The 27,442-nt window shown below is 48.8% G+C and overlaps 1 protein-coding gene across 1 annotated transcript; it reads left to right on the top strand.

Moving 5' to 3' along the window:
* The first annotated feature begins 20,774 nt into the window (after positions 1 to 20,774).
* Positions 20,775 to 27,064, top strand: FABP1 (fatty acid binding protein 1). Its single transcript, XM_070429662.1, has 4 exons — positions 20,775 to 20,898; positions 22,846 to 23,018; positions 24,690 to 24,782; positions 26,946 to 27,064. The coding sequence occupies exons 1-4, from the start codon at positions 20,832 to 20,834 to the stop codon at positions 26,994 to 26,996; spliced, it is 384 nt and encodes a 127-aa protein (XP_070285763.1). The 5' UTR covers positions 20,775 to 20,831; the 3' UTR covers positions 26,997 to 27,064.
* The last annotated feature ends 378 nt before the right edge of the window (positions 27,065 to 27,442 follow it).

The following is a 27,442-nucleotide window of genomic DNA, read 5'->3' as shown; positions in this document are numbered from 1 at the left end:
ACCTCTTACACAGAGCAAGGTGTTCCTTACCTTAATGGTCGAGGGAGAGAGAATAGAAGGGCTAGCAGATACTGGGGCAGACGTGTCGGTTATTCAAGAGGAGAAGCGGAGTTCCAAATGGCCGACCACTTCCGGTCCGCTAGTTCAGGGAGTCAGCGGCTACAAGAGGGCTGCCCAAGCTGCCAGGGGACTCTCCTGGGCGGACTCAGACGGGAATACCGGGACTTTCCGCCCACTCTTCATGACTGACATCCCCCACACTTTGTGGGGCCGAGACATCCTTGAGGCGGTCAATGCAATCATATACACTGCACCTCCCCCCCAATCCTAGGGGCCACTGTTCACCCACTGGCGCCACAGCCGATAAAGTTATCATGGGACACCACCGACCCCATATGGGTAGAACAGTGGCCTTTACCGCAAGAGAAATTACTTGCCCTTAAGCAATTAGTACAGGAACAACTAGATGCTGGACATGTTGAACCTTCTCTCAGCCCTCACAATACACCAGTCTTTGTCATACAAAAGAAGGATAAAGTAAAATGGAGATTTCTACAGGACCTCAGAGCTGTAATAGACACATGAAAAAACTAGGCCCTCTACAACCGGGACTGCCTCACCCCTCGGCTATCACAAGGGGAGCACATATAAAAATCATAGATATTAAAGACTGCTTTTTCTCTATCCCGTTGCACCCGGAGGACAGGCCCAACTTTGCCTTTTCAGTGCCCTCTACCAACCATCAACTACCGGCAGATAGATACCAATGGAAGGTACTCCCCCAGGGCATGAACAGCCCTACCATGTGCCAGGCTTACGTTGGAGTGACAACCAAACCTCTAGCCAAACAATGCTTTATCACTCATTACATGGATGATATCCTTATTGCCCATAGGGACCCTATATGGCTAGAGGCATGCTACCAAACACTTATTAGCAACCTACGAGCTCTTAACCTCCATATAGCTCCCGAAAAGGTCCAGACCATTCCTCCACACTCCTTTTTAGGATATAAAATACATGAACAAATAGTACCCATAGCTCCTCAGCTTGCAATTCCTGATACCATCTCCCTACATGCGCTACAGGAACTATGTGGCCAGATTAATTGGGTTAGGAACAGCTTATCAATCTCCACCGGGGCCCTAGGACTCCTCTTCCAATTGCTTGAAGAAGACACAGACCCCCTTAGTACCCGCTCTCTAACCCTCAAGGCCAAAGAGGTCTTAAAAGCTGTCAACCAGGCTCTAAGGGAGCTAGAGCTACACAGAATAGACTTGACCCAGCCAATCCAAGCAATAGTACTGGCCACTATTGGGACTCCTACAGGAGTACTATTTCAGGAGGGTCCTCTTTATTGGGTACACTTGGCCTACAGCCAGCTTGCTAAAGTAACACCCCCAACAGCGGCCTACACCCTCATAGGATGGAAGCTCAGGCAGGCTTCGCTTACCCTGTATGGAAAAGAACCTGACACTCTCATACTTCCTTACGCACAGGAACAAATCTCTCATCTATTAACCACAGATCTAGAAACACAGTTACTTCTCCTAAACTACCCAGGGCAGGTAGATAATCACCTACCCAATCATAGGCTCCTCCAAACCCTCCAAAAGGTACCGTTAGAGACACTAGGTCTGGTACGCCCCTCTAGTAAACCTATCCCTGGGGCACCCTGCACCTTCACTGACGCGGGGAAGCATTACTGTGCAGCAATAATAAAGTCCCCTAAAACTTCCACCAACCCCACTTATCTTAGATATATTTATCACAGCTCAGCACAAGTAGGAGAACTCAGAGCTATAATATTCGCCCTTCTCTACTGTCAAAATAGTCCAGTCAATTTATTCTCAGATAGTGCTTACGCGGTGCATACAGTAAAAAATATAGGGTATTCCACCTTAAGAGTTAAAGATACCCCGCTAGATCAGAGCCTCCAACTCCTAAAGGACATCCTAGAGAACTGTAAACAGCCCTGGTATATCCAACACTTACAGTCTCATACTGGCCTACCAGGCCCACTTTCCCTAGGCAACGCAGAAGTGGACAAGCTAGTTCTTACCCTACAACCCGTAGAAGAGGCCAGACTCCTACACACCAAATTTCATATGTCAGCCTCCTCTCTCCATAAGCTCTTCCCCCATCTGCCCCTAGCTCAGTGCAAGCACCTCATACGTGCTTGCCGATCCTGCGGCCCTCTACTACCCCTCGGGCCTTTACAACCAGAGGGGCCAATCCCCGAAGACTATAGCCCAATGCCATATGGCAAGCGGATGTCACGCATGTCCCAGCATTTGGCAAATTGAAATGTGTCCACACAATCATAGATACTTGCTCAGGAGCCATGTTCTCCCAGGCCCAAACGGGGGGAAAAGCCACCTTCAAGGCTGCCTTTCTCATCCTTGGATTCCCATGGGAGGTAAAAACTGACAATGGACCATGCTACACCAGCACTCTATTTCAAGACTTCTTAAAATCACATGACATCAAGCATACCATGGGCATCCCCTATAACCCCCAGAGACAGGCAATTATTGAAAGACTACACAGGAAACTCAAGGCCCAACTGATTAAAGAAAAAGGGGGAGTGATAGGGAGAAATCCTCATACATACACTGCTAACCCAAGCCTTAACTACCCTTAATTATTTTCATTTTGATGAGCATGGATTAACTCCTATGTATAAACATTGGGCAGGACTCCAGGACATACCAACACCTCTTCCTTTGGTCTGGTGGAGAGACCCACTCACCGGAGCCTGGAAAGGCCCCAACCCGCTCTTAACCCAGGGGAGAGGGTTTGCTTGTATTTTTCCAGAAGGCGACAAAAGTCCCGGGCGGATCCCTGCTGGTGAGGTCAAACCCTACACCACCAGCAATGAGCTGTAGATCGCCACCATCGCCCCCCCCCCCCCCACCCCCCGTGGAGGAAATGGAGGACCTGACCATAGAAGAGAACCAGCCCCGATGGCGGAGACGACCTAGACACCAACGAGCCCATCCCATCACCTGGGGTGACATCAAGGCTCTACAAGACCAAGCCGTGCGCATGGCGCCAGAGGGGAACCCATCAGCAGGAACGTTATTCTTATTAATGTGTGCTATCATCACAGCTAATAGCACGGGGGCGCACAGATAAGAACTGTGGACTGTGATACCTCACCCTGGCGTTCTCATGCCAGTTGGTGTAGACAGTACCCAGTTTCCAGTGGCACGTGCCTCTGCTACTCCTTTTACCCGTCTATAAGGCCACCCTTCTATCTCCTTCTGAGTAGTGACAACTCCTTTGCTTTGGTGCTAATTAGAAAGGAAGGGAGAGATGTACGTAGAGCTCAGGAAGTATGTCTCAGCGCTGCGGCTGAAGCAATGGTGTGAGCACACTCCACCATGACATGCTTCCTCGGCACACCAGGAAGTAGCAACGCCCGCCTGAACGAACTCCTAGAGCCACGTGCACAGTACCCCAGCCTTTCAGCCATTGGTCGCCTGTAGCAACGTGTCTCCCTCTGATTGGTCCCCTCATGCTATATATACCCCTGTAGTTCCACAATAAAACGGATCTGCGTCACTGAACCTTGTGTCAGGAGTCGTGCATGCAGTTGCCCTAGCGCATTGGGGCTCCGTCGTCCTCACCCCCGTGGGACCCCCTACTTCACACCTCCACTGTCCAAGGGTGGACAGCAAAGGCTTATGGATTGAGAAATTTGCCTAGGACCCATGGTTAGTAAAGTAGTGGATCTGAGATTTGCATCAAGATCATAGGAGTTGGGATCAGGGAAAGGCAGGTCGGTGTGGCCAAGGGCAGAGGGAAGGCCTGTCCCACCCACCCTGAGAGCCCCAGACTCACCACATCCATTGTTGTCAGTTGCTCGGCCACCAGCCTTGGAGGGAAGGTCAGGATGTTAAGCTTCTCCTCCCTTATAAGGTGCTTAGGGGTCTCAGCCCTGCGGTAGTCAGTTGTAGGGGATGGAGCTGGCTCTGCTGTTGGGATTCGGATCAGAGCTGGTGGTCCAGATGGCTCCTGCACTACCACAGCTGGACCAGGCTCTAGCCCAGGAGCAGGCCCTTCCTCTGGCTCTGGAGTGTGCTTGAGCTCTGGAGGTGGTTCTGGAGCAGGTTAAAGAGACAGGTTCACCCACATACCTCACTTTCCCATGCATTTCCACCGACAGGAAAGATGCGAATGCCTTTTAGGGAATTCTGGCCCCTGAAACACCCCTGCCCCTGCCCCACTCCCCCAGTCATCTTCCCTGACTGCAGTCCCCTCACCTTCCCACTGTGCCTCAGTGGGCTCTAGGTGCGCCAGCTCCACCCAAAGACTTCTGACGAGGCCCACCGGGTGTGGGGCAGGGCGGCTGTGCAGCACCAAGGCCTCCTTCAGGGTGAACCAGGGAGCAATGAGGGGCTGGCCCAAATATTGTACCCGGTCCGGCCAGGTTCCCATCACAGAAGCGGTGGCCCTGGGGAGAGGCAGGTGGGCAGCAAAGTCAGAGTCCTGGTCTTTCCTTCCACTCTGCCCTCCCATGGCACCTTGTTTGGGACTGAACCTCTATGCAGGCCCCTCCACATCCAAGGGACAATCCCATGCCACCCCCGGCCCCTGTGTGGCTATCCTGGTGGTAGCAGGTGGGGGAATCCAGCAGGTTCAACACGGTGTCTGTGTGAGACTTTTCTTCCCACTGGCAGCTCTCCTGAAGGTCCAGTGCACTGCCCACCCCAGCTCTCCAGGCCCTGGGCATCTGGGATGAGGACTGAGGCAGACTTGTGAGCAGCCTGCTCACCACAATCCTGTTCTGAGCCTGGCCACGGTGGTCAGGGGAGATGGATATGGAGAGGGGCAGGCAGAGCGGGGTAGGTCTGTGGGGGGGAGGGGACTCTGAGGGACAACTCAGCCCAGGGTCCCCTCTGGGTCTACAAGGCCCGGGACCCCACCCACTGTGGTCTTTGACTCATGTCTCCTTGCAGAGGAGCCACCAGAGCTCAGCCCTCCCTTGGGAATCAGAAGATGTGTAAGATCAGGGTTCTGCCAGGCCCTGCCCTACCTAAGCCCCCACTCTGCTAACACAGGAGACCCTCCTTCTGCACCCACAGACCACTCACTTTGCTAATTGCTCCTGCGGTGTGTCGCTCCGATCATTATGAGGAGGTATCCCTCCAGATGTGGAAAACACCTTGATGGCATCAGCTCTGATGGATGGTGGACAGGACCTACGAATGATGGACAGTGTGACTGTCTAACTCGATGACTAGAACTGAGGCCCAGGGATTGTGTCTGCTTCATTCCTGAGTCAGGCTAAGTGTCTCCAAAAGTGCCTGCCTGTGGTAGGAGCTGAATGCACATTGTCGAGTAAATGAGCTCCAACTAGAACCATCCCAGCCACCTGAGTGGCCCGGGGCCCTGCTCTCCCCTGCCATCCCCCATGTGGCTCCACCAAGGACCAGGACAAGGTCAGCGAGGTGACATCTCACACTGCTTGACAGGTTGTTTCCCATGTGCTTTTCCACACTCAGATGCCACAGGCCGCTGATGGGAGAGTCAGGGGACTTTCCATGGGACAGAGAGACATAATTGACACAAACAACCACAGCTGGTCCAGCAGCCCTTTCTGCAGAGCCAGGCAGCAGGTAGGCCGTGCCATGGCTTGTCCCCACAGCAGTGCCAACCAGAGCCCTATGAGGTGGATCCTGTACCACCCACTGTTCAGAGGAGCATTCTCAGGCTCAGACTGATGTGATGACATTGTCAAGACCCACAGCTAGCAGTGGGCAGAGGCCCCACTGTGTCGAAGAGGGAACCCGTGCTCACTTAGTTAACAGCTCATCCAGGAACCATCAGGCTCTGGAGAAGGCCGGGTGGGTGGGCATCAGGGTGCAGATGTGGGGGGTGTTGCCAGCTGGGAAAGCTAGTACCAGGGACCCCGCCACCTTCTCCAACGTGCTTTTCTGCAGGGCTCGCAGCCTGCGGGCCTCACACAGTCTCAGAGTGAACTCAGCTGCACACTGAGGGGGTAAGAAGGGACATCCATTCAGCGGCATCACCGTGAATCCCAGAAGGATGGAGATCTGGAGCTCACACAGGAGTCCCAGCCCCTCAGGGACGTGCACAACAGGAGGGACAGGACGACTCAGGCTGAATGAGGTTCTAGGTTTTTAAAATTCCACCTTAGTTGGGTGGGTGGGGGATGTTCATACAATTGTGACCATCAGGGCATGTTTTTTATTTGTTTTAGCTGAGGAATAACAAACCTCCTTGTATTAATAGGTTGAGTCCTCAAGAAACATCCCCATTATAGAGATGAGAACACAGAGGCTTAGGGATGTCACATGCCTTCTCAAGGTCATGAGGGCAGAACTGTGAACTGTCCTGGATGACGTTCTGTCTCAGCTACCTGAGACTTATCTGTTCCCGAAATGGATGGAAAGGGTGTGGGAACCTTGCCCGTCCCTGTGTGGGGACAGTGCACATGGTAGACATGGCCTTTGAAAACCACTGACCTCAAAAAAGACACTTTTCATCCTTTTATATTAAAGGGCATTTTAGGACCCTCATTATGGAGGTGCCAGATTCTGCAAAGGGGCATATCCTGCAGACTTCACACTGGAGGAGGGTGATCATCAGGCATGAATCTGAGCAGAGGACTCGAGAGGGAGCAAATCCATGTGGTGGGTGAAAAGTGACAGGTGACTCAGTGTCCCTGTGAGGCAATTGCCAATGAAAGAACACTGTGATTGCCTTAGACAGCCTGACCTCAGACAGGTGAAATTTTCAATGAGTGAGAAATCCCCGGGCCCATCATCAGAAACGGCTGTTGGCAACGTAACTGCCACAGCCCTGTGGTTTGGAATCTGCCTGCAGCCGTTACATTTTACATGTGCACGTTCTTCCAGCAGCAGTGGGCGTCCAGTCCATAGGGGGTTGTACATATTGTGATCTGAATTGTGATTCCCTAATTCCATGATTTGGGGACCCCTAGAACTTCACAATGTGTCTGTATTTGAGTTTTAGTATTTAAGCACGTAATTAAGGTGAAGTGAATTCAGAGGTGTGGGTCTTGATCTAATCTGACCAGTGTCCTTAGAAGAGGAGGGGAGGACACATGGCAGTGCAGAGGGGAGTCATGTGACACACAGAGAGAAGCCGTCCATCTACAAGCTGAGGAGAGTCCCCTCAGGAAAAACCAGCCCCGCTGACAGCACCATCTCTCACTCTTAGCCTCTGGAATTGTGAGAAAATGAATGTCTGCTGCTGATACCACCCAGTGTGGTCCTATGTTATGGCAGCCTGAGCAACCTAACACAGTCTATTCCCACACACTTCAGTGTTCCGGGCAGCACTGCTGACATGGCAGCTGAACTGCATTAGGCCCATGTCCATCAGCACTGAAAGGCTGCATCACTGGCCAAACAACCTCCACTATTAGACCAGGTCTGCAAGGACAGTGGAGCTGACTGCTCCACAGGATACTGGCAAGGGTGGTTTAAACAACAAAAACCGATAGGCAAATGTGCTTCTGGTCTACCATGAAGTGAAATAATATTATTTCACTCTAATATTTCCACAAATATGTGAGGAGCGTCTTTCTACTCTTCCATGTAACTGGAGGGAGGAGTGGAGGCCCGGATTCCTTTATCATGGGGCTGAGGTACACCCTAGGGGCCGTGGGAGGGCCTCTGGGGGTCCCCAGATTTGAGTCTGGGTTCTGGGCACTGCCAGGTTGTCTCGGGTTTATGGGTGTAGAGACCCTCAAGGCCAGTTCTCACCTGAGTCCGACCTTGGATGGTGTCTGTGGCCTGATGCACCTTCCTGACCTATGTTATCTCCATACCTGTATACAAGCATCCAACACAGCCCTCCACCCAAGCTCCCTGGAAAGGTACCAGGTCACCTGCTTGGGGGAGAAAGCTGAGTTCACACCTACTTTTTCTTACGTGTTCTGTGCCCTGGAGAAGGCTTTGTGCCTCTCAGGGCCTCCCACAGGCTCCCAAGCTGCCCAACGAGGATGATACTAGACACCGTTTCCATAGGAAGTCATCAGGTGCAGATGGGACAAGGCCCCGAACAGCTGTGGGCTGGTGTCCCATGAATGGTACACAAACATAGAGGTGGAAGATGACAAGAATGAGTGGGACACAGCATGAAACACTAGACAAAAGCGCCCTGGGCCCAGCCCGTGATCTCAGGGAAGTCACTGCTCATGTGGGCCTCATTTTCAAGTCTTTACCTTTAAGGGTTTGAAATGACAGGAAATTCAGATATGGTCACTCACTGGCCTACAACCTCACCGTGGTCTCTTGTTAAACTGAACCTTGGACAAGTGCCTCATGTGGGCCCAAGAGTTAGGGGCCTTCACAGTGGCTTCGAGGGAGTCCAGCCTCCTGGTGGGAACATCCTTGTGTGTCCTCTGAGTGCTCAGTAACTGGCTTCTAAACAACATAGAGGATGGCCCAGCTGATGTGGTGTCAGGTCCTGTCACTTCTCTTGTACTCTCGTTCTTGAGGTCCCTTCCTTCCTCTCAGGCTCTATCTCAGTTTATCTCTGTGTCTGTGTCTCTGTCTGTCTGTCTGTCTTATCTCTGGAACAAGGAGAACAAGCACCCATGTGTTGAGCTGCCCTATGTAGAGGCCCCACAGGAGAGAACTGAGAAAGTGCCCAGGCCAACAGGCAGGAACTCGGGCTCTCAGTTCAAACTGCATCCTGACAAAAACCAGACGAGTGACCTTGGGAGGCAAATCTATCCCCAGTTGAGCCTTAGTGGAAACACATCTCCTGCTTCACAGACACCTTGAGGCAGAGGCACCCAACCAACGTGCCCAGAGGCCTGCTCCACAGAAGTTTTGAGGTGTTAATATCTGTACTTTATAAGGTTTGAGGGCAGTGTTTTTTGTGTCCCGATTGTACAATAGGAAAAGGGAAAGCATTGCTGGTTACGGTCAGGCAGCAAGAACCTGATACAAACGTATTAATCAAACTCACCTCAGAGTTGCCTCCCTAAGAAGATGGCAGAATCCCATCTTGTATTATTTAGTTTCCACATGCCACCTACTCTCAACCTAATGTCCGATTCCAACTCTCTAAGACTGTTGTTTTTTGTTCTGTTGTGGTATTTTTTGAGGAAAGTTGGTTATTGAGGTTTGAAAATATAACATTTCAATTGTGAAATGACAATGTTACAAATCCTCTCTTTGAGAAGAGAAAATTTTATATCAGAAACATTAACTTTCCTGTGAGATAAAACAAGCCTGGAATAAATGACAAAGCTTCTAAGTTCTTATGTTTTTAGACTTTGCGTGTGTTTGATGATATAAATTGCCCCTAATGTTGGAACTGATTTTTACAAATACCTTGTGAAAGGTGAGCCAGCCAGGCTAGCCAGAAGTTTGAAATGGAGAAAACACGGCATTTTATATGCTGTGGGTCCATTTCCATCAAGTGTACACAAGACCCAAGGTCCCAGAAGGTAAGACTTTGTTCAGATGTGTATAAAGCCCAACTTTTAACACTTGAATTAAGGTAGCCAATCTCAGTCCTAGCCCCTATGCTTGAATTGGCTTCAATTTTTGACCCATGTATTGGAAAATTTAATAATTTAGAGGACATGGCTATGTGATGGTTCATTAATGGTACCAGCTGTCAATCACATTCCATGTAAAAATCAAGTACATCAAACTCAGGGCCCGTGGGCCACATGGCTCATTTATTTGGCCCGTGCTAGCCTTTGAGTTTGACACGCTAGAAATGAACTGATAATGACCGCCATACCTTTTCCCCTTTTTTCTTTCTCCCCTGACCTTTTGGTTCTTTCCCTCCCAACTCTATAAAAATCAGGTGCGATTTTAGCTGTTTGAGAAGCAGGTTGTTTTGCCAGTCTACCCAGCAGTAATTAAAAAATACGAAACTTTTGCTTGTCTTTTGGATATTTTCTAAACATTGAAGAACTAGAGGGTGAGAAGGGTGAGGCCCTCTGCAGGCCTGGCTCAGAGGCAGGTGTAGGCACCAGTGCCGCCCAAGGGAGAGGCAGCCGTGCTCTGTGAGGGTCTGGCAGTGAGCCAGCCTGGGCCCACCAGAAGGCCTGGCAGAGAGGTAAAATGGGGCCCCCTGGAGTCCTGGTGGCAAGGTGGCTGTGCGCCCTGTGCCGTCGCTCAGAAAGGCAGCATGGGGCCCTGTGCACACCTGGCACAGACGACATTGCGGGGCCCTGTGCAGTCAGGTCGAGAGGCAGCAGGGGTTCTGTTCAGTCCTGGCTGAGAGGCAGCACGGGGTCTGCCATAGGCGTGGCAAAAACACAGAACAGCCCCTTATGCAGGCCTCTCCGAAAGGCTGCCTGGGTCCTGTGCTGGCCAGGCAGAAAGTCAGTTTTAGGGTTTTGTGCAGTCAGGTCCAGAGGCAGCAAGAGCTGGTCTTGCCAGATACAAATAGAATATAAATTTCCCCCACCTTGACCAATACATTAGTAGCTAAGCCTCTTGGGAGTGATAAGGGATCAAGAATATCCCAGGCTATAAGAAAGCAAACATTTAGCCCTGGCCGGTGTGGTTAGAGCACCGAAGGGTCACAGATTCCATCCCAGGCTCCAGTTGGGCACACGCAGGAGGCAACCAATAGATGTGTCTCTCTCATGTAGATGTTCTCGCTCTCTCTCTCTCTCTCTCTCTCTCCCCCACCCCCCACCCACCTTTCCACTCTCTCTAAATATCAATGGAAAAATATCCTTGGGTGAGGATTAACGAGAGAGAGAGAGAGAGAGAGAGAGAGAAGAAGAAGAAGAAGAAGAAGAAGAAGAAGAAGAAGAAGAAGAAGAGAAGGAAGGAAGGAAGGAAGGAAGGAAGAAAGGAAGGAAGGAAGGAAGGAAGGAAGGAAGGAAGGAAGGAAGGAAGGAAGGAAGGAAGGGAGGGAGGGAGGAAAGAAGGAAGGAAGGAAGGAAAGAAAGAAGGAAGGAAGGAAGGGAAAATATCTCAAAGAGTTGCATTTATCTATTGTAAAAGATAAACATATCAGCTTGGGGAAGTGGCCCCAACTCTCCTTCTCCTTCAGATCCTAATAAGAATGGCCTTTCTAGATAAGGAATGATTTTGATAATGGCTGTTCCTCATTTCATCCATTGGTTCAGATTTTCTGGAAAGGGGTAGGGCAATCAGTGCAGTTGTGAGGTTCAAAGGTCTTTAGCCATCTTGCCAATCGTGAGAAGACCTTTCATCCAGACAGGAGCCAGGGTGCAGCTCTGCCCATTATCTAGGGCCATCGGAGGCCTCTGGACTGAGTGCTGAGTTCAGAACATTTCAGGCCCCATCAAAGAAGCCATTGGCTCCTGCTGCTTCCTTAATCTCAAGGAGATTAATTTTATCTGCAAGTCAATGGTCATAGGACCAAGTTCTTAGATAGGAAGAGCAGACTCAGGACCACTAACGCTGTGATCCGCCCACGGAGACGTGTGTGCTGACACAGGACTCCAGAGCCCATCATTCTTCCCAGCCTAGAAAGAGAGGCCCCAGGTAGAAGGAGAGTGAGAGCAGGGGAGACACATCAGAGGACTCACCTCCCCAAGATATTTATTTCCCCTATTCGCCTGCTGTCCTCCTCTTCTCATTCCCGGTCTGAAAACCCCACTATCACATCATGACTGGGTTAGATAACATACCAGAATAAGGTTACCAACCGTTCTATCTGAGATGATGCCTTTCTTATTTGTTTGTCTTTTTTGTTGTTGTAGTTATTTGTGATATGACATGATAGTCCATGGTATCTATTATTATTCTATTTTAACATCTTTGTGACAATTCTTTTGAAAATATTACTGGTTTATGAAGTCCAAAAATTGGGGGCACTGGGCTATAAAGTAAGGTTGGTAAAATGCCCCCCTTCACCATTCCCTACCCAAGTCCTCTTATTCCACTAGACCTCTTTTTTCACTTCATCTGGTTGACAATGAAAACCAAAAACTAATAGGAATAGACAACATACTCCCAGAATTTTAAGCCCCACATCTACATAAACATGATTCACAGATTTACCTCTACTCGACTCAGACAATAGGTACCCTCCAGAATGAAAGTTAGTGTATCCAAAGGTCATTAAACCCAACCAAGTCTAGTTTTCCCATCTCACTTCTCACCATGTCCATCCCTCCCTCAAACACTCATCGTTCACAGTCAAATAGACTATTTGCTTTCATAGCTCTGCTTTTTTTTCTGCCTTTAGTCAATCTGTTGAACTCCTACTCATTCTTCAAGATTAGGCCTCAGTATCACTGCCTCTGTGAAGTCCTCCCTGACTTCTCCCCACATTTTTTCTTTCAGGCAAATCAAATGCCCTTTGTCCCTATGTCCGTAGCACCCTAGACATATCTCTTGTTCAGCATGTAACACATTGCATTTGGAACAGGTGACTTGCTCTTCTGCTTTCCCTAATAAGCTACAGCTGTCCCTCAAAGCCTTTACCACCTATGTCTTTCTACATCCAGCACCTAAAATAAACTATTTGGCATATATTTGTGCTAAAGAGATTATTGAATTCAAAAGAAACAGATCAAAGCAAGTAAAGCTTATTGGCTAAAACCAACATCAACCATTATATTTAGTTAAAATATTAAGAAAACTTAATAAAATTAAAAGTAAGGCAAGGTAACTTACTATGACCATTATTGTTATCACAGTTTGGGGGTCCTGGCCAAGACTATAGAACAAGAAAAAGAAACTATAGGCATAAGAATTATAAAGGAAGGGATAAATTATTATTATTTAAGATTATATGATCATCAACAATTGAGAGAGAGAGAGAGAGAGAGAGAGAGAGAGAACTTCTGTTTCTGGCCATGATTAACCTTCCTGCTTGAAACAACCAAAAACCTAACAAAATATATGAAACTTGAAGCTACTGGACAGCAAGCAATGAGGGAAACTGATCTCCAAGAGACTGGAAATCATTGATGTGGACCTTACAATCGTCCCAATCTATGGCCTTGAGAGAGTTTCCAGGCTGTGGCACAGGTAGGGGAATCCCAGGCAGACCATGGTGAATTCCCTGAGCTGAGTTGCGGAAACAGAGCTGAAACTCCAGGAGGACTAAGTCAGCTGGGGTTTGCAGAACAGAGGACTGGGAAAGACAGTGGCTTAGGCAGAGAGCCCAGAGATCTGCAGAGTGTGGCTGTCAAGTATTCCCCCGAGAACTGATCAGCAAGGGAACTACTCAAAGCCAAGCAAAGAATGAAGCACATGGATTAAAGATAAGTGTCTGGTGCTTACATGGGCCCAGAAATAGTGCCTGTTCCTATGACATGGTTTATGGGACATTGAATACATCACACTGAAAGGTCTTGTCTCAATACTGGGGAATCATTATCTCTAGTCAGAACACTGATCAAGTCCTGCCTGTCGAATCTTAAGACCCAAAAGGTTCAAATTATTTTGAAGTAATGAAACTGTATCTCAGAACAAAGGTCAAGAATATTAGTGGGAATGCAAAACTATCCACAACTCAACGGGGTAAAATTTACCAATAAAAAATTTCCAAGCTTGGCCCTGGCAAGTGTTGCTCAGTGGTTGGAGCAGCAGCCCACATGCCAAAGGGTCTTGGGTTCAATTCCTGGTCAAGGGCGCATGCCTGGGTTGCAGTTTTGATCCCTAGCCCCAGTCAGGCATGTGGGGAAGGCAACCAATCAAAGTCTCTCTCTCACGTTGATGTTTCTCTCCCTCTCTCTCCCTCCCTCCATCCCTCCTTCCCTCCTTCCACTTCCTCTAAAAATCAATGGGAAAATATCCTCAGGTGAGGGTTAACAATAAACAAACAAACAAAAAATTACCAACCTTGCAAAAGAGACAGGAGAAAACAACCCATAATAAGGAGAAAAATCAATCAATTGTACCTTCTCAGACTGACATAGATGTTAAAAATGGAAGATAAGGATGTTAAAATGGTCATTGTACTTATATTTCATATGTTCACTATGTTAAGTACAGATACGAAAGACTATTTAAAATCCACATTGAACTTCTAGAGATGAAAACTGCAATGTCTGAGATGAAAAATACAACGGACATAATTATATCAAACACTAAATGAAATGTCAAACAAAAAGAGTGTATAAGATATGATTTCATTTGTCTATAAAATTTTAGAAAATTCAAACTAGTTCATAGTGACAGGAAGCAGACCAGGGGTTGCTTAGGTATGGGGGCAGTTAAGTGGCAAGGAGTGGTAGTGGGAGGGGAAGAGACATGAGGAAACCTTAAGCTTAAATATGTTCATTATATTGATTATGGGGATGGTTTTAAGAGTTCATATATGTCAAACATAAAAGTGTACACTTTAAATATGTACAGTTTATTATATGTCAATTAGTGCTAAATAAAGCTGTTAAATGTTATCTCCTAGTATAATATAGTTCATCAAGGTTTCCAGATTTCTATCAACCAAAAAATAGCATTTTTCTATATCAGGTATAAGGGATTAGAAAATATGATAGCCTGGCCAGTGTGGCTCAGTGGTTGAGTGTCAACCCAAGAACCAGGAGGTCATGGTTCAATTCCCAGTCAGGGCATATGCCCAGGTTGCCGGCTTGATTCCCTCTAGGGAGCGTGCAGGAGGCAGTCAATCAACGATTCTCTCTCATCATTGATGTTTCTATCTCTCTCTCCCTCTCCCTTCCTCTCTCTGAAATCAATAAAAACATATTTGGGGGGAAAAAAGAAAATATGATAGCATTTACAAAATCAGCAAAAGTCATAAAGTATTTAGGAATTAACATAAAACACATGATACCAGGTACTTCAGTGGTTGGAGCATCAACCCATGAACTGAAGGGCCTAGGGTTCAACTCCCAATCAAGGGCACATGCCTGGGTTGCAGGTTCCATCCCTGGCCCCAGTTGGGGTGTGAGACACAAAGATGGTTTCTCAATCACTGCCTACATTTGGAAGATTTATTCAAACTCCATTCTATTCAAAAGGCAGCTTGAACTGCCTTCATGCTCCCTGCTAGACAGCAAGTTCCTTGGTAGAGTCACTGTGTAACCCCCACATGAAGTTACATGGTGGGTCGGAGTATGCTTGTTGAATAAATGATTCAGAAGTGGATGAGTCGTGTGTGGCGTGAATGGAACCTGAGGCTAGGGAAGGCAACCCTGGACAAGGGAAAAGAATAACGAGCACAGGGATGTGCTTACAGAGCGACCCAAACGGGATGGTCCGGTAAATCCAGGGTAAGATAACTGCAGATCCTAGCTTCAAAGACTTAGTATTCAGTGAAAAGGCTTTGCTCTGTACCACTACCGAACACATGGGCCAGGCTGCCACCTCAGATCTTCCATTTCTTTGCGATCTCTCTTCATGTACATGGACTGTCTAATTCTAATTTTGAATTAGAGTAATAAGACATTTCTGAATCAACAGTCATCCAACAACCATTCCTGACTCAAGAGGTCAATAGCACCTAGACTATTGTCCTATCCACATTTTCCAGACACGCATACTCCACGGAAATGCAATGCTAAGCTCTGGTTCAGAAGAATTTTCAGGAGAGTAACCAAAATACACCTTTAAACATTATATTATGGAAATATTAGAAGTCAAAGACGCAAGCTTTGGAGTCCAACAGACTGCGTTCATTGGTCCTATTTGGCAGCTTTCGACTTAAGTAGCTGGAAGCAGTTACTAACCTCTTCGTACCTTGGTATTCTCATCTGGAAAATGGGAATAATATCATGCTAGCCTTACAGTGTTGTTTTGAGATTTCAGTGTGACTGTACAGACAAAACACCTACTTGGCGTCCAATTAATGGAAGCTGCTATTTTATCACTATGAATGGAACTAATGGAATAGAATAGAAATTGCTACTGGGGACATTGATCTAGAGGAGCTGAGAAAGAAGACCTGGGGGCGGGGGCTGTATGGAAAGGACTGTGCAGCGGAGCCTGGAGGGATGTCAGTGGAGTGGCTGTCCTGGCCCTGGAAGGCTGATGGCTCACAGCTCAAAAGCAAAGAGGATGCAGGATTGCAGGGTGTGGATGGCAAGTTAGCCAAGGATCACTTGGAAGAGATTTCTCTTTGATGTACCAGGCTGATCTGATGCCAACTGGACCAGCTTTCAACCCTCAGAGGCCAAAGGAACACGAGAACCCAGTGATACAAGACAAACAAATGCTATTAGCTTTTACAACCAAAATATGAACTAGCCTTACAGGCAAGTTTTGAGTTCTTCCTGGATTGCATCAGCCCTCAAGTGATCTCCACTGCAATCCATGGGTTTTCCTCTACTGTTCACAGCAAAGGAGATCCTGCTGGGGACCTAAACTAAGTCCGAGGAAGGTCTCACTTTACACAATAAGGATATTTCTGGAAGTTATTACGTGAGAGGGAATTTTGCTGAGTACACTTTTCAGTGTAGTCTGTGTAGTCTGATTCCTTTTACAGTGCAAACCACCACCCACAATGTTTGTTTGCCATACGTGTACTTTTGACCCTCAGTGGGTCTATCTCTAAAATGCCCTCCCAGGGCATTACATGGCTTACAGATCCCATTCTAGAAACTGGACCATTGTTACAGGGCACTCTTTAAGGAATTTACAGTGAGAAGAGACAGGATAGGCATATGAAAAAAAAGGCTTAAGAATGTCTTTTAAAGGTTTTTCCTTCCGCCCTAACCGGTTTGGCTCAGTGGATAGAGCGTCAGCCTGTGGACTGAAGGGTCCTGGGTTCGATTCCGGTCAAGGGCATGTACCTTGGTTGCGGGCACATCCCCAGTAGGAGGTGTGTAGGAGGCAGCTGATCAATGTTTCTCTCTCATCGATGTTTCTAACTCTCTATCCCTCTCCCTTCCTCTCTGTAAAAAAATCAATAAAATATATTTTAAAAAAGAAGTTTTTCCTTCCTTGGCCAGTGTGCGAAGTGGTTAGAGCATTAGCCTGTGGACTGAAGGGTCTCGGGTTTGATTCCCGGTCAAGGCCACGTACCTCAAATGAATGTTTCTCTCTCTCTCTCTCTCTCTCTCTCTCTATCCCTTACCCTCTCAATTAAAAATTAATGGGCCCAGTCCCAGGCAGTTTGGCTCAGTGAATAGAGCGTCGGTCTGTGGACTGAAGGGTCTCGGGTTCGATTATCAAGGGCACGTACCTAGGTCGCAGGCTCCTCCCTGGCCCCAGCCCTGGTCAGTACTTGTTCAGGAGGCAACCAATGAATATGTCTCACATCGATATTTCTCTCTGTCTTTCTGTCTCTTTTCTATTCTCTCCAAAAATCAATGGAAAAATATCCTCAGGTGAGGATTAATAATGGGCCCAGCCAGTATGGCTCAGTGGTTGAGTATTGACCCATGAATCAAGAAGTCGCTGGTTCAATTCCTGGTCAGGGCACATGCCCGGGTTGTGGGCTTTATCTCCAGTAGGAGGTGTGCAGGAGGCAGTTGATCAATGATTCTCTCTAATCATTGATGTTTCTATCTCTCCCTCTCCCTTCGTCTCTCTCTCTCTCTCTAAAATCAATAAAAACACTTTTTTTGGTAATTAATGGGGGAAAAATCCTGGGGTGAGGATTAATTTTTTTTAAAGTTTTTCCTGGAGAATATACATATATCCTGAAATCCCACCAAAAGAATTTAGAACAGCACAAAACAGCCCAGCCGGTGTAGCTTAGTGGTTGAGTGTTGACCATAAACCAAGAAGTCACCATTCAATTCCAGGTCAATGCACATGCCCAGGTTGCAGGCTCAATCCCCAGTGGGGGGTGTGCAGTTGATCAATGATTCTCTCTCATCATTGATGTTCCTCTCTCTCTCTCCCTTTCCCTTCCTCTCTGGAATCAATGAAAATATATTTTAAAAAATGAACAGCACAAAATAAAAACACAACAGTTCCAGGACCTACAACATGGCCAACAGAACTGATGCAAACTCTTTACTCAGCACAGCGAGAAGGTACAGAAATATAGCTGAGGTCACAAACAAGGACTAAAATCCCAGGTGCCAGTAGCACAGAGGGCACTGAAGGTCAGAGCAATGAGCAGTGAGATGAGTCTGGGCACCTGGCGTGGTTGCCAGAACTGGAGACAGGCCCGGTGCCAGGAGCCTGGGTTTTCCTACCCCTCAGGAGAGGAGGCCGCAGGTCTGACACAAAGTGGGATGTGAGACACCTGGGAGGGCAGCGGCACCATAGTAAGCCAGGGACTGGAGACGCTGGCAATGGCCCAGGGAAATAGAAGCTTGTCCCCAAGCCCGGAGACAAACATAAAAATTGGTCCTGGGCTGGTGACACCTGATAACCTCTGGACACGTGGCAGAAGCAAATGCAAAGTGCTCTGAGTCTCTGTGATACGAGCTCACGTTCCAGAAGGACTTGACCGTCACACAGGGCTTTCCCAGGCAGAGAGAAGGAGTGGGCGCTCTCAAAGGCTGACTCCTTGTCCAGGCGGAGAAAAGAGCCAGTCCCAAACCCAATACTGCCCATCTGCAGCCCTGCCTCTCACCGATGGGTTCCCAGGGCACACCGGGAAGTGGGCAAGCTGGTACTGTAGACCGCCTGGGATCAGACACAGGTGCAAAGGTGCCTCACTTAGAATGAATGCCAGTCATATCCTGGACATTGCCTCCTCTCCCTCACCTCCATGCTGCTCAGCTGAGAAGGGAGTGTGAGAAGAGGGGACGTCTAGTGGGGACTGGAGGGGCACTGGAGTCTCTGGTTGACAAAAATCAGAAGCTGTTCCCATGAAGTGGGAGTCTCTTTCTTGAAAGCCACTTGAACTTTGTCATCCCAATCAAGCTTATCTCTTCTTGTGTTTGCTTAGCTCGTGGGTGGGAAATGTCATTCCCCTCTCCTCATTTTATGGAACACTGTTCACAAGTGATAAAGTTTGAAACGGCCACTAACCTCCTTGGCCTCAAAACTCACACACAAGAAACCTGACCCAAAGGAGGCTAGTGGGGGTTGCCTGAGGGAGGATTGCATGGTCTAGGACCTGGGGGCAAGGGGCGGCGGGGGGCAGGATTCTTGCCTTGTGACTGCCAGCTTGGTCTACCTGCCTCTCCAACTGTCGGGCTTCCATTTGCAGCGGGAGCTGTCAGCTCTTCACCAGGCCGCGTGCATCTGCCCAGGCATTGCCTGGAGAAGAAGTACAGGCAGTCACAGGCCCCGCTTTTCCTCAGACCCCTGGAAAGGAGTACCCGATGGCTCCAGGCTTCCTAGAGGCCTCTGGGATGGGTGCTGACTTGCCCTAAGGAGAAACTTTCTCAACCCTCCTTCCCAATCTCCACCTTAGAGCCCAGTTAGCAGCCCGGGGAGAAGGGAGGGGGCTCCACGGGGAGGGGAGGGTGTCACCTGACATCTGTGGTCATGGGAGAGGAGGGTCTGATGTGGAGTTTATGCCAGGTGTAAACCAAAATGAATCTTAGGCTGTAATAAAGAGTAAAAAGCATTTCTTTCAGCAAAAAGAGGCAGCAGCCCAGGAAACACAGATTCAAATAGCACCCTAGATTGTGCTCCACCACGACAAAGGGGAAAGTTCCCAGCCAGGTTCTCAATCTCCCGGCCGCCCAGCCCCAGTGATTCCGTGGTTTGAGAGTGTGTGCCCACCGGACTACTCCATATCTCTCTCTGTCTCTTCTCTTCCTTTTACGGGAAGAGCTGTGGCCTCGTTGTGTTTTGACGGCCTTATTTGTTGACCCATCATTAACTGGACATATCTCAAGTGCCAGGTATTGGGAATCCCAAAGAAGAAGTGCTGTGAAAGAGGATACATAGAGAAGTAATCCCAGTAGGAATTAGAATATAGGTGTTTGCCAAGTGCTCTACGGGCCCAGAGGAGTCCCAGAGGAGGTGACCAGGTGAAGGGAAAGATGGGTGCAGAGAACAGAGTGAGAGCGAGCACAGGGCATGGGCAGCCCCGACGGGTCCAGTCGGTTCAGCAGGCACTGCCTTCTTTCTCTCCACTACCCTTTAGCTGCCTAATAAAATGCATCTCAGTTGCCACACCGCTGGTTTAAAGGCTTACACCTTCCCTTTAGTATGTAGTGTTTTAACACTCTAAAAAGGAGACCGAGCATCAGCCTGAGGACCAAAGGGTCCCAGGTTCAAGTCTGGTCAAGGGCACGTACCTCGGTTGCAGGCTCAATCCTCAGCCCTTGTCAGGGCACATGGGAGAGGCAGCCAATCGATGTGTCTCACATCCATGTTTCTCTCTCTATCTCTCTCCCCCCCCCCCCCCCCCCCGCCCACCGCCCTTCCACTCTCTCTAAAAAAAATCAATGGAAAAATATCCTCAGGTGAGGATTTAAAAAAAAAAAGGAGACTGATTTGGACTGTGGAGGAGCCTGTCGAGGAGGCATTCCCTCTAATACAAAATAGCTCTAGGGGCTGATGACATCTTTGTAAAAATTAAGTCTGTGGGAGGAGATCAAAAGGTTATGTAAATAAGGTGAGGTTTGGAGTTTAAAGGGATTATTTAATATTTTCCTGTTTGTCTAGATCTAGATACACACAAGTATATATACACACACACAAACATGTATGTGTAGCTATGTATACACACACACACACACACACACACACATATACACACATTTCATGGGTGAGGAGCACCTTAAAGGCTGCAGGACCATAGGGCTTTGCATTTGATTGACACCCGTTAATGTTTGCTGAATTAGAGCAAATCTCTGCTGTGCCCCTCCTGTGTGTTTTTTATCGTTGACCATTGCTCTCGAGTTAATATTTGAACCTGGCCATAAAGGAGGTGACAGATGCTGACCTATGGCCAACATTCAAAGGGGAAATAGCCTCTTATAAATCAGCCCACACTGGACAGCCCCGCCAGCAGAGCTGCCGATCAACTGTGGAGGGAGCCTCATCGCCACCATGAATTTCTCCGGCAAGTACCAGCTGCAGAGCCAGGAAAACTTTGAGCCCTTCATGAAGGCAATTGGTGAGTGCTGACCTGGGCACCGAGCTGGCAGTCACGGCAATCAGTGTCTGAGCCGGCAGCGGGTGGCCGGTCACAGATGCAGGCTGGATGCTGGGATGGGAGGAGAGGCTCGGGCTTTCTGCAGACCAGGGCCCTGTGGAGCGTGTTCCTTTTGCAGTCACTGGCAGCTTGTGCTGGTCCTCACTGGACGAGGCCACCCACAGGCAAGTGCAAGGAGCACTGAACTAGTGTCTGATTTGGATTGAAGCCACCTCTGCTAGTAACTCACTGTGTGACCTTGTTCATTCATTCATTCATTCATCCAGCCAGCCATTCATTCTCCTAACATTGATTCAAGCCCAACCATATTCTAAGCACCGTGATGGACAGATACAAGGGACACATGACAATGAGCCCCATTTCCAAAGTCACAGTTTAGCGAGGAAAAGGAGACGAAATAAATACAATAAAGAATCTCCTAATGCTTACTGAGTGTTGACTCAGTGCCAGGCACTGTGCCAAGCCCTCGATATGCAATATCCCATTGAATCCTCAGTGAAAGAACTCTGAGTTGGGTACTATTATTTTTCCCATTTTACAGTCAAAGCAACTGAGACCTTGAAAGGTTAAGTAATCCCAACCAAGGTCACTCAGGTAGGGAGTGTTTGCACCAGGAATTGAAGCAGGCACTGGCTCCCAGAGACCCCACTTTCACCTGCTGTGTCCCCCAGAGGGTTGTGCAGGAGGATGTGGTGCTCATGGGAGGGCAAGGAGAGGAGGTTTGATGGTGATGAAGGTGAGCCTTGGCTAACCTTGGAAGATGAGCAGGTGTCCACTAGGGGACTAGAAAAGGGGATGGTACTCCCGGTAGAGGAAGCCTTATGAGCAAAGGGGCCATGTGACAAGGAAGGGCGCCAAGAGGGAGAAGGTGGGAAAGACAGCAAAGACAGAGGGAGGAGGAACTTCAGGGCCAGCAGAGAGCTTGGATCTACTGTAGGGCAAGTCATGCCACCTCTCTGTGGCTCACATCCCTCACCTGTGAGCAACAGGACACCCCCTCCCACCCCACCCACTATCAATGCACATAGGTTTGTAAACCTCAATTCATATGACACCACAGACATGATCTAAAATTTGTAAAGCTCTGTCCCAGGGTAAGGGACTCCTGATACCTCCTCTTCGAGAGCCTTGCCAGCAGAGGTCGAGATAGGATTGGGTGGACAGATGTCGACCAGGACAGGCCCAGTTGGTGAATGTTGCTCTGGCGTAATAGCACTCCCAACCCCACGTCTCACTCTCAGGAGTGACCTGGCTTGGAAGATAAACTGTATCAGCCAACTGGAGTGTGGAGGATGAAATGCTTATACTCAAAGAGCAAATTCTCTGGGTGTTAGAGGAGGAAGAGTGAGGAAGGAGAGTGAGCAAGAACCAGGTGCTCACGACGGGAGAGGTCTTCAGCCCTAGCCGGTTTGGCTCAGTGGATAGAGCATCAGCCTGCAGACCAAAGGGTCCCAGGTTCGATTACAGTCGGGGGTACGTACCTTGGTTGTAGACTCCTCCCCGGTCAGGAAGCATACAGGAGGCAACCAATTGATGTGTTTCCCTCACATTGATGTTTCTCTCTGTCTTTCCCTCTACCTTCCTCTCTCTCTAAAAAAATCAATGGGAAAATATCCTCTGGTGAGGATTAAAAAAAAAAAAAAAAGACAGGAGAGGTCTTCAGGCCAGAAGAGTGTCTTCTTTATAAACCAACTGACAAGATGGTGAGAGGGCCATGGCAGGTCAAGTCGGGCCACTGACCTTTTCTTTCAAAGGTCAAAGCCCATGTTACTCATAGGATTCCATGCCTGTGGCCTCCAGGGAGACACAGCACCTCCCTCTCCCCCTCCGTACTACAAACTTTCTCTATGACCAGCGCCTGGCAACTCCCACCTCTGCCATCTCTAAACCTCAGATGGTTTCCACCAGGTCTGCCTGACGACCTCATCCAGAAGGGGAAGGACATCAAGGGAGTGTCGGAGGTCGTGCAGAATGGGAAGCACTTCAAGCTCACCGTCACCACCGGGTCCAAAGTGATCCAGAACGAGTTCACCCTGGGGGAGGAGTGCGAGCTGGAGACCATGACTGGGGAGAAGGTCAAGGTAGGAAATGCCCCTCCAGCCACACTCTGCTTCTGGAACTTTTCTTGGAGCTTGGTCCCAGGGCTTCCTCCCTCGAGAGTCACACCTCACAATTCCCACCATGGATGCCCTATCTCTGAACTTACTTCTGGGGTGAGAAGCAGAGAGACAAAGTCAGCTCTTGGGGAAGAAGCTCTTAGGGAAAACTTCCCTAAGGACTGATGATGGGGGTGGGCTGGCCCAAGAATCCGAGCTCTCCCAATGCGGAGGAACTGGCGGAACCATGCATATAGCCAGGGACTAAGTCCCAGGTTCTTCCAGGCCCAACAGTGGGCAAGTGGGGGTCAGTGAAAAACCCTTCACAGAGCCCTGGGTCTCCTTGAGTCCAAATTAAACTGGCTTTGCTGGGCTTCGAGCCAGTGGTCCTGGGGAGAAGCTTCCTGGAGGATGTGCTGGCAACCCCAGAATACCAAACCTTCAGGGGTGATCCCAGAGCTCCCGGCCTCAGCTACCTCAGCTGTAAAACAGGCATTGTCACCCTTCCCAGACTGAAGGCAGGGTCACATCCCTCCCGCTGGGCTGTGGCTCAGGTGTGTAATGAGTGCTGGGTTCAGGCTGTGTGAGCATCAGCAGGCGCTGGCATGGAGATCTAGGCACTGGGGTGCCCGCCACCAGGAGCCTCTCTTCCTTCCTTAGAAACTCCACCCACCCCAGCAGGGCCAGCACTGCTGAGCAGCCACCTCCATTCCTTCCCTCCAGACAATTTCGTGCATTGGGCTTATTTTGGTATTTTTACCTCTTCTGATCAGTCTTTATTTCTGCTTCTCCAGATACAACACTACAGGTCAGGAAATCTGTGATAAAATTTAGGAGGAAAAATCCTTTCCATGTGCCCATAGGAAGGGAGCGTGGTCATGTGTTTTACCACAGACCTTTCCTGATTGTCCATTTTTGAGGAAAATTTTTAACCTTGGCCGGTGTCTTCTGCTCCCTATTTCCTCTTCCTGGGCTTCTGTTGCCTCTCCCTGGATGCGTAAAGCTTGAGAAGGAGACCCCAATAAGAACAATAAGCATGCTGGAATGTGCTCTCCCAACTGGCCAGTTCTTAAATCTTGCTACCACCTCCCTCTATTAGCTTGGAGAATTGAGATTTTACTCAAGTTTACCTTAGTGTTTTGAGCCAGTTAAGTGTTGTATTGCTGATTTCTAGATCACCTAGCATAAATTTAAAAGTCTGGCTAAAGATACCCTGACAGTTTCTTCTAGTAATTTTCTTTTAAGTAAATTTTTTAATGTTTTTATTGATTTCAGAGAGAAGAAGGGAGACGGAGAGAGAGATAGAGATAGAAACATTAATGATGAGAGAGAATCATTGATTGGCTGCCTCCTGCACACTCCCCACTAGGGATCGAGCCGGCAACCCAGGCATGTGCCCTGACCAGGAATCAAAAGATGACCTCCTGGTTCATAGGTCGACGCTCAACTGCTGAGCCACATCAGCCAGGGCTTCTTTTAGTTTTTAAATACAATGCCCTTCTATTAGGAGTCAGAGAGCTGGGAGGTTGGCCTTCTGTAAAGATGAGTGGTGGGTTGTTGTAAGCAGAGACCCATGCCAAGGAGCCAACCTCATTAGCAAAGGCCTTGCTCCCTGCCAGACCCTTCCTCACGGGCCATCTCTTCTGTCCCCTGCAGGCAGTGGTGCAGCTGGAAGGTGAGAATAAACTGGTGACATCTTTCAAAGGCATCAAGTCCGTGACAGAACTCAACGGAGACACAGTCACCCACGTAAGTTGCCACTCTGAGCTGTGGCTCCCAGTGCTTGAGGGGAGAAGTGCGGGGCCGAGTGAGGAGCCGCCTTTCCCCCCACCTTTGCTGCTGTTCGTCTCTGCTGCCACCTCCTGAGGACCCACTATGTACCAGGCAGTTGACACACATATCTGCAATCTCCCCAGCATTTTCTAAATGGGGACACTGAGGCAGCAAATAGCGAGGAAAGGCAGAGCTCGGGTTCCTCTCAGTGGGGTCTGCCTCACAGGGCTGCCACCCACAGTTACAGCACAGCACACCTTCGGGGGAACCACTCCCCTTACAGACAGGTTAGATTTACATACTTATTACAATTGTGCAGTGTCTGCCAGTCAGGAGTGTTAGTCTAGGAGTTCAGTGCATTAGGGTAGCTTTCCAACAGATCAGTGACTAGAGGAGAACCCTTTTCTAATTCATCAGACTCCACATGTGCGGGCAGCGGCCCCAGCTGGGGCTTCCCCACTCCCCCTGGGCTCCTTCGGGCTGTCCTTCCACCACCACATTCCTGGTCCGGATTCACCACTCCAGCTTCCCCACTTCCTTCTCTCCTCATCGCCCTACCCTTCCTTCACCAAACCTAAGTAAGATGGGGCAGGAGAGGTGCTCGGTAGGAGGAGACCCGGGGTCATGGAGAGCCACCAGCACAGCCCACCCTCCTCAGTCTCCACTGGGATTTGGCCTCGGGACACGCTCACGGGCCAGAGGGCAGGAATCCATTCATCGCCTCCTGTGAGCCTCTGATTCATAGGACAGCTCTTCCACTGACACAGAACCCACACCCAAGGCAGGCTTTGTTTGGCCAAAAGTTGGGTCCTTTTGTTGCTTTTTCTGTTGTATGACAGTGCCATGATTATTAGCCAGAGCCCTTCTCCTCTGCCTCCACACTAACCAAGAAGCCACAAAGACTTCTACGTGCCCTACAAGCCCAGGGCAGTCAACAAATGCCTTTGCCCATTCGGCATTAATAAGGAGAATCCTATTCATGGCAGTTTTATGGCAGCTTACAAATCTGGCACACTGCCGTGGTGTGTGCCACGTCAGCCTTGGCGCCTGGCCGCCAGCCACGTCTGTCTCCGACCCAGTGCAGTGTCTCTCCATCAGTGATGTCCCCTGACTCTTCCTTGCCCCAGACTGTACTTCAGGGAGTAACAGCCGGCAGGATGCTGCTCAAGGGGTCTGTCACCACTCAGTCCAAGTGGAAAAACCCCTCAACTTGGGAGAGTGTGAGAGTCAACCATGAAACATGCGGTCCCAGCCCGCACCCGGGCACATTCACAGCAGCTCAGGGAGGCACCAGCAGGAGAGCAGGAGAGGATCAGTCCTGGGCTTAGCCTTGGCCAATGTCCTTCAACACTCTCCATCTCTTCTAGTCCTCACATCTCCAGTGAAGAAGGAGGCAGGATGAGGGGTTTAATAGACAGGCTGACCTGTCCAGGGTCATTGACAATGAGTTGTAGAACCAAGGTTCAAACCCAAATCTTTCCATTCCATTCCATTGCTGCAGAAACTAAGAGACTCCTTTTTAATGCTAATGACATTAAAGAAGCACATTTAATGCTAATGACATTGCCACAGTCTTGTTCAAGAGAATCAGTGGGAGGGTGAGGTGGGGGAGAAAGGGGACATGCCTCAAAATCTCAAAAACTGATGAGCCCAAGAAATCCAGGGGTTTTATATGCTTCGAAGCTTTGGAGGAAATTGGGCCCTACCTGCTATGTTCCAGGCTGGGTGCCTCGGTGTTTCCATATACGTGTGTCCTTGCTACTCAACATGTGTTTGGTGCATAGTAGGCACTCAATCAAACTTTGAGAAATGGGATTGGACAAAACTGGTTTTGATGGTCACGCTCTAACAGTCATTAATGTAGAAAAGACTTCAGTAAGAGTCAGGACAACTCTCCACGTGAGGAAGGAAAGTGACAAAAAGTTGGCCTGGGATTTTAGAAAAGATTGTCAACCCTTTCTTTGGTCCTATAAAAAACAGAGGCCTCCTTGGGCTGTTACATATGATAGCATATTTACAGCTGTTTTGATGACTTAGTCATCTTTTACAATTCAACATCAGAGGTTAGAGAGGTTAGGGTGCATACTTATTACAATTTTGCAATCATACTTATTGCATGATTTCTTTTCTGACTTTCAGACCATGACATTGGGTGACATTGTCTTCAAGAGAATCAGCAAGAGAATTTAGACATCTGCACTTCATATTCTCTCACTGTGTAAAATTAATGTAATAAAGTAAACTTTGTTTAAAAAAAATGTCTTTGCTTCTTGGTGGCCTCTCATGGATGCTGTTATTGACATCAGTAAGCACTGACCACCTATATTTTCATAAACTTTGATAACCTGCACATTCCATCCTCATGGGGTCAGGTCTGAAGCAGACCCCAGGCTGCCCACTTAGGCGACCCCACAAGGGACATGAAATGTGGCTGGATTTGTAGAACAGCCCTAAATGACCTTTCCTAGGAGTCGGGGCAAATGGATACACAGTGTGCTGGCCCAAAGGGAAGGGTGGGTCCCTGTGGGGACAGAGAGTGTGGCCACAGTGGCCTCCCCGACCAGTGGACATGAACAAAAAGAGCAGGCACTGGCCCACCAATGAACAATTCCCCTCCTGGGGGAGGGCTGAGTGAG

This window comes from Myotis yumanensis, unplaced genomic scaffold (genome assembly GCF_028538775.1).
Source record: "Myotis yumanensis isolate MYYU_CA2020_CCGP unplaced genomic scaffold, mMyoYum1.0.hap1 SCAF_11, whole genome shotgun sequence".
In the NCBI taxonomy this organism is placed as follows: domain Eukaryota; kingdom Metazoa; phylum Chordata; class Mammalia; order Chiroptera; family Vespertilionidae; genus Myotis; species Myotis yumanensis.
The sequence above is the reverse complement of the archived record's forward strand: the minus strand, read 5'-3'. Positions and strand labels throughout refer to the sequence as shown.